Below are 7500 nucleotides of genomic sequence, written 5' to 3'. Positions count from 1 at the left end.
GAACACAAAAACATACTTTGTCAGGAACTCGGATATGTCTGAGAACTTGCTCAGGTTAGGCACTTTCCCCGTGGAAAATTTCTTAATGGCCTTTGACAACCCCAGGGGAATGACACGGATGGAATAGTGGCGGAAGTCAAACACCTCATTCTCTGCGTCATAGTGGATGAGGCAGCATCGTTGAATTGCATCTGTGTTGGCCTATAAAGAGATAAAGAAAAGGGACTGTATCATGTTGCTGTTTCAGCAGTGAGAGAAAAGTATGGAATTAATGGTTACACCTCACTTCCCTCTCAGCTAATGCTAGGAACATGCTGCATCTCTTTCTTGTCTTCACTACTCTCTCACTTGGAATGATATCTCTTCCTGATTCTACCAGTCCTACTACAGAAGAACTGCTTACATTCTACTGCGTTCTTGCCCCAAGGCTACTTTCCTCTGTGAGCCCTAGTCGTGTTATGCATGCAGTACTGAACCTTTCTGAGCACTTTTTCTTAATTCATCTGAAAACAAACACATCCCTAAAGGAAGAAACCAAATGGAGGCAGGTGAAGGAGTCTTTGGACTTGAAACTGAAGAAGAAAAAAAGAATCAGGAGTAAAAGAGGAGCCCGAAGAGGAGAGAATTAGTTACCGTGTTTGGAGTGATGGTGGGGAACATATCGAGGAACATCCTAGCAGAGAGCTTCAAGTGTGGCTCCCCTTCCTCAAGCTGCAGGTTGGTCATAAGGCATGGCCCCACTAAGAACTTTGTCGCATTGGATGGCTGCTTCTTCAACAGCGACATGATATCGTGTGAATTGGAGAAAGACTTCACCCTAGAGGGAAGTGGGAGGAATGGGGGAGGGGGTTAATGGTGAGATTTCCTTTTCTGGAAATATTCAATAGGCATTCCTTCATATGAAACCTTCAAGATTCTCTATGAACCTAAAATTTGAAACCAGAATGACGTGCACTTACTTAAATGTCAGTGTCGGCCCATGTGGTAGACGGCAGATCTTCATGTAGATGCCCACTTCAGTTTCAGAAAATAAGACCATATGTGTAAAGTTCATAGGTCTGCATACTGATACAATGTCTCTGATTTTGCTTTTCTGGAAAATGAAATAACATTATATTAATATGATTATTTTTGTATAGTTCATACATTGTTTGATAACTGAATAAAGATATGTACAAATAAATGAATATAATTCAACAACACTCATTAGTCAACTGTAATCCTTCACAACTAAGCATTCCACAATCCTGGGCAAGCATAGAATAACACTATACAAAAAAGTCTTTTCCATGCAATATCAAACCCACCCAGGAAAATATGGTACATATATACAACTCTTACCTTCATCCAAGCAATTGAGTTAGGTTGCAGGATTTTGCGGAAGTCGGACACAAGCGTATCTGTCTCTTTCTGGAGTGATCCCTGCGAGAATACCAGGCACTGTGGGTCCTTTGGCCGCTCATACTCTTTAGATTTAACACTAGTTGTTTCATTCTTATGTTTCTGTCCACGCTGGAAATGAATGAGACCATGAGAACAAGAAAGAGAGAGGGTGGGAGAAGGAAAGACAATGAGGAGGAGGGTGATGGAGAAAAATATAAAGAGAGAAAGAAAAGTGCATGAGAAAAAAGAATGGAGGGAAGGTGAAAAAAGGATGGGCCAAAGAGAGGGAGAGAGGAAGAGTGAGAAAAAACAAAAAATGGGAGACGGAAGGGAAAGTAAGGGGGTGGAAGAGGAATGGAGAGAAATGGTAAAAGAGAAAGAGGAGTGTCAAATTAACTATTGGGAAGATTTAAATGCTAAACAGATATAATGTATCAACTGGAAATATGAAAATGTATATGCTGATTTCTCTTTTGTATGATTTTCATAGACAAGGCTTGGATATGTTGTCCTTCTCCATATACCTTACTGACATACATATCAATCTAATGCAGTGTTATTCAATAAAATTTTAGCCAAAAAGTTCAGGACATATTCTTGTTTGGCTACAAAATGACATTTCTCAGCTTCCATACAAGGGATGTAATGCAATGATTGCACAAATTAAAGAGTAACAAGGCTGGTTGCAAACTCAAGGTCATGAGTTATAAATTTATACTCAAACTGATACCACCTTACAGTTACAGTTACAGCTACACACACACACACACACATACATATATATATATATAAATATATATATATATATATATATATTATATATATATATATATATATATTATATAATATATGTGTGTGTGTGTGTGTGTGTGTGTTGTGTGTGTGTGTGTGTACATATAATATATATGTATGTGTGTGTGTATATATAAATATATATATATATATATATATATATATATATATATATGTATATATATAAATATCAATATATATATATATATATATATATATATATATATATATATAGGTAAATTTTCCGAATAACGCCGCGTCGCTAAATACCACAAAAGTGGTATTGATGGATTCCTCTCAACCTCTACTATTCATATATAGTGAAATTAATGAGCGCTTGCACCCCTGAAGCCCACAATCTGGGTCCCGATAGTAGGGGAGGGCATGAAGTAGATCAGGGAAATTGCGGGGTAAAATATGAATTCCGGCCATATTTCGTATGCAAAATCTTAACCAATTACCTACCTACCTAACTTTGCTTAGGTTTGAAGTTTGCCCTAGCCAAGGGGGGCTTCGCCCCCCCTGGACCCCCCCTTTTTAAGGCACTTCGTGCTACCTCGTGCTACTTCGGTATCACGAAAACCTTAACCCAACTACCTACCTCACTTTCCCTAGTTTTGAAGTCAGCCTTTGCGAAGAGGGAGCTATGCCCCCCTGTGGATCTCCCCTATTCAGGGCACTTCGTGATACTTATGATGCGTAATTAGTCCTGTAGATGAAAATGCCGCGACCAAGAATAATCCTCACACTGCGCCATGATGACAGCAACTGAGTCTTCGTCTCATATATTCCTCAGGATAGGAAACTAGGACCGATGATGACGCGACCACTCAATAGAGGGCACTATAATTATACTGTAAATAATGGGGAATATTGCGCCATCTGTTGAGAGAACATAACAGCACATGCAGGTAATTCCTTGGGGGTTTCCAGTCCACAGCTTGCTACTATCCGTAAATACGTAAACACAGCCATGTTTGAATTTCAGGGCGAGGATGGTGGATTCGGGATATCTTGCCCAAGGTATGTTGCATGAAGTGCCCTAAAAAGGGGGGGTCCAGGGGGGGGGGCAAAGCCCCCCTTTGGCTAGGGATTAATTCAAAACTAGGCAAAGTTAGGTAGGTCATTGGGTTAAGATTTTGCAAGCGAAATATGCCCCGAAGTAGGACGAGGTAGCACGAAGTGCCTTAACCCACACAGGACGGGTGGTACAGCATGTGTACCGCGCATTCAAAAGCCCAGTGGCCGGGCGGCACAGTATTGTGCCAGCCATTCAATTGATTTAGGCCTAATAATTCAAACGCCCCGACATTTGGACATTCAAGGCTAGAATTCCCCCGTCGGGGATGGGTTAAGAAAAGAGACCCAGATTGTGGGGTCCAGGGGTGCAAGCGCTCATTAATTTCACTATATATGAATAGTAGAGGTTGAGAGGAATCCATCGATACCACTTTTGTGGTATTTCGTAACGCGGCGTTATTCGGAAAATTTACCTATATATATATGTGTGTGTGTGTGTGTGTGTGTGTATTAATATATATATATACATACACACACACACATGCTTATTCTCTTTCTTCCTTACTTTTTTAAGATCATAAAGTAAGGCATGAATGCACTGTAAAGATTTCCCTCCTGAAACTGTTGCACACCAGACAGCCTGGAGAAAATGGCATGTGCACATCAGACATTTTTTCCTTTAAGATCAAAGGCTAAATCTGGACTCTTAACCTAATGTATGTAAGAAAAGGCCCATCACGTATCGTCACAACAGATAACTGCTGCAATATATGCTGGTACATACAAATGTATATATCTAGACTCATTTAGAGTATGGAGGAACATGTTTGTCATTATTTACATATCAGCTTTGAATGTTTCATTATATTTTCTTCTTAATCAATGATGGTATATCCCGTTAATTAAGGAGAGGGAAAGAAAGGGAGAAAGAAATTCTTCTAGTCCCATGCCCTCGTTGTCTTTCGACTTAACGAGAGCACAGACATTCTAGACACTACGTAACAGTCTACACTAATATGTAGCTGTAATCTGACTTTTTTTTGGCGTGATTTAGGATAAGTAACAAATAACTGGAACAGAAAATTCGGGAAAAGACTTGCCTTTTTCTTCGCCATCGTGCTGTCTCGTTTTCCGACCAAGGAACCACAACAACAACACGTGAGATTCTTTAATTCCGCATTGTGTATGGGTTATTTAAGAATGACAATGGGCTTAAATATACTAAATAAAAAAATATATTGGATATCTCACTTTCTTATTTTTCTTGGTCAAATATCTTATAAAGAAAAAACGGGTATGAATCTAGATTTAAGCGTACACTAACTGTAAATAAACGCAACCACGTGATGCGTAAGAAAGGGAAAAGATGTTAACCCCGGAGCCGTTCGTGTAAACCGACGGAATTTTAGGATTTATGAGGGAGAGGAGCAGGAGAGAAAGGGAGGGAGGATGAGGAGAGACATAGATAGATATATATATAGATAGATAGATAGATAGATAGACATATAGATAGACATATAGATAGACATATAGATAGGTAGATATAGATAGGTAGATATAGAGGGAGATAAAGAGAGAGAGAGAGAGAGAGAGAGAGAGAGAGAGAGAGAGAGAGAGAGAGAGAGAGAGAGAGAGAGAGAGAGAGAGAGAGAGAGAGAGAGAGAGAGAGAGAGAGAGAGAGAGAGAGAGAGAGAGAGAGAGAGAGAGAGGAGAGGGGGTGGAGAGGAGAGGAGAGAGAGACTGATTGATTTAAAAAAAAATATATATATATTCATATTATACATATTGCATTCTTATAAATATGTATAGGAGCTACGCCTAAATGGTGTGCACAACAGTTCATGGTAAATTCTGAGATATACATTAAGGGCGAAACCTTCATTATGATGATACTGTACATAGTAGTACTTGTATCTCTCTCTAATAACGGGATTACAACTTTATCTATTACCGGCAAAACTCTTGTGTTTACGTAATGTATTTGATAAAAGGTTGTCCTCTATAAGGGACGGAGCATTACTATGCAATGTTTCATTTTAATTCTTTTTACTAAACTCTTTAATGAAGAATTGGGATGCGCAGTATCCGGTATTGCCTACACGAACGCCGTTTGTTTACATGTCGTTTGAGAAACGTTTGTTCGCGAACTTGATCGCTTCTACAACTTCAGGAGGTTTACGACGAATTCTAGGCCTTGTACAAGCCTCCAAAAGGAAAGATTACCATCGTTCCACATAGAGACAGGAGGAATAGAAACAGGACAGGAGAGGAACAAGTGGAGGGCTCAGCAACATGTCTCTCGCTGACGAGCTTCTCAATGACTTTGAGGAGGGTGAGGAAGAGGAACTTCTTTCCAATGAATTGCAGGCTCGAGAAGGCGCCCCTGGAGGGCCAGTGGAGTCCATGGACGTGGAGTTCAAGGTGCCATTCTCCGTCGACCCTAAGGCAGCCAAGCCAGGCCTACAGACTGTTCGACAAGTAGCTAAGTTATGGGACTCCAACAAGCTTCGCGACATTAAAGAGCAGATAGAAAAATATGCATCTCAGCTAAGGAAAGCAGAGGACATCCAGGGACCTGTGGAGGCAGATCCAGAGTACTTGCTGATTGTGGAGGCAAACAACATCAATGTAGATATTGATGATGAAATTGGAACTATACACAAATTTGTTAAGGAGAAGTATTCCAAGAGGTTCCCAGAGTTAGAGTCACTGGTCGTCAACCCCCTTGAATACCTCAGTGCTGTTCGTGAGCTAGGGAATGACGTTGACAAGGTTAAGAATAGTGAGGCCTTAGCGCAGATCCTGACTCAGGCCACAATCATGGTGGTGAGTGTAACAGCATCCACCACACAGGGTTCCCTCCTCACAAACCAGGAACTAGAAGCTATAGAAGAGGCTTGCAAAATGGCTCAGGATCTGAATGCTTTCAAAATAAAGATCTTTGAGTATGTTGAGAGCAGGATGAACTTTATAGCCCCAAATCTCTCTTGCATCGTTGGGGCATCAACTGCAGCCAAACTGATGGGAGCTGCGGGAGGTCTCACAAACCTTGCCAAGATGCCAGCTAGTAATGTTCTCCTTGTTGGCAAACAGAAGAGGACCATGATTGGTATGGCCCAGACCTCCATGCTTCCTCACACTGGACATATCTACTACTGTGACATTGTGCAGGAAACACCAGCTGACTTACGTTCCAAGGCTGCAAGGATTGTTGCGGCGAAAGCCACTCTTGCTGCCCGGGTGGACAGCATGCATGGAAGCCCCACAGGTGCACAGGGTCTACTTCTAAGAGAAGAAGTTGAAAAGAAGCTAGACAAATTACAAGAACCTCCTCCGGTCAAAGCTGTCAAGCCTCTGCCCCCACCCATAGATGCGCCTGGCAAAAAACGTGGAGGACGGCGAGTACGCAAAATGAAAGAAAGGATGGCAGTGACAGATCTACGGAAGGCACAGAACAGGTTAGGTTACATTATTTACTTATGTTTCTATTGTACAATTGAAAGTAATCTATTTCTAAATTCTTTCAGTATTGAGCACCCATTAAGGAGAGTATGGCTGCACACCCAAGATATTTTTTCAGTCACTCGTTGCACACCTGGATGATTTATATACAACCATAAGTTGAAACAGTCATGTCCAATAAATTAATGTATTCTTTGTAAATAGAAATAAAACATGTGGTCTTGACCTTAGGCAATGTTGCTCAGAGGACCTGTACAGTAAATCTTGGAGGTTCTCAGTTGTTACCCAGGATGGACCGTATGGCACATTTTTCTGGGATCTCAGGTGTGCACGAAAAGAAAGTGTGAAGTGTGCAATGATTAACAAGTGTACACTCGAAGTGACTATTTATTCAAAAGTCTTGAGTTAGAAGCAAGATTTTTTAAAAGAATACCATGGATATGAAGAACACTTTACATGCAAATAATGGGTGTATATGTCATCCATATGTGCAATGAGCAGCTGTCTTACTATCATATTGGCTTGTTACTATTGCACATTGCAGACTTCGGTCCTTTTTTGTACACACCTGAGATCTCGGCAAAAAGTTCAATACTTTCCAAGTATATGCAAAGTTAATACATATTTTAAAGATTTGTTTACTGTTTCATATTTTATTAAAGAAGTAGGCATAGATATTCTGTGTAATTTTAAAAGAGTGGTATGACATGCTTGCAACAGATGATTTACTATGCAGCAAAAAGATGGAATAATTTCATTGCTTTCAATGACTGTTTTTATTATTTAATATAATGCATGCCAGAATTTATTCACTTTATGAGTAAATGCCATAAAAGGTTTTAT

At 40.3% G+C, this 7500-nt stretch overlaps 2 protein-coding genes across 2 annotated transcripts in view; one reads left to right on the top strand and one right to left on the bottom strand.

Annotated features, from left to right (window-relative positions):
- The window catches only part of ppan (Brix domain-containing protein peter pan), a 10829-nt gene extending 6381 nt beyond the window's left edge, over positions 1-4448 (bottom strand). Inside the window, exons 1-5 of the mRNA XM_043003732.2 lie at positions 4296-4448; positions 1342-1512; positions 960-1093; positions 634-817; positions 17-201 (exon numbers count right to left, since the gene is read on the bottom strand). Of these exons, the coding sequence (XP_042859666.1) occupies positions 17-201; positions 634-817; positions 960-1093; positions 1342-1512; positions 4296-4310 (689 nt within the window). The 5' untranslated portion in view covers positions 4311-4448. The remainder of the gene's footprint in view (positions 1-16; positions 202-633; positions 818-959; positions 1094-1341; positions 1513-4295) is intronic.
- Positions 4449-5283: 835 nt separating this feature from the next.
- Prp31 (pre-mRNA processing factor 31) overlaps positions 5284-7500 on the top strand; it is a 3488-nt gene continuing 1271 nt past the window's right edge. The window contains exon 1 of the mRNA XM_043003737.2: positions 5284-6653. Within this exon, the coding sequence (XP_042859671.1) occupies positions 5488-6653 (1166 nt within the window). The 5' untranslated portion in view covers positions 5284-5487. The remainder of the gene's footprint in view (positions 6654-7500) is intronic.

The sequence above is a fragment of the Penaeus japonicus genome, unplaced genomic scaffold (genome assembly GCF_977035675.1).
Source record: "Penaeus japonicus unplaced genomic scaffold, GWHDUDI00000001_assembly GWHDUDI00000021, whole genome shotgun sequence".
In the NCBI taxonomy this organism is placed as follows: Eukaryota; Metazoa; Arthropoda; class Malacostraca; order Decapoda; family Penaeidae; genus Penaeus; species Penaeus japonicus.
Note: the sequence above shows the minus strand (reverse complement) of the source record. Positions and strands in the feature narration are given on the sequence as shown.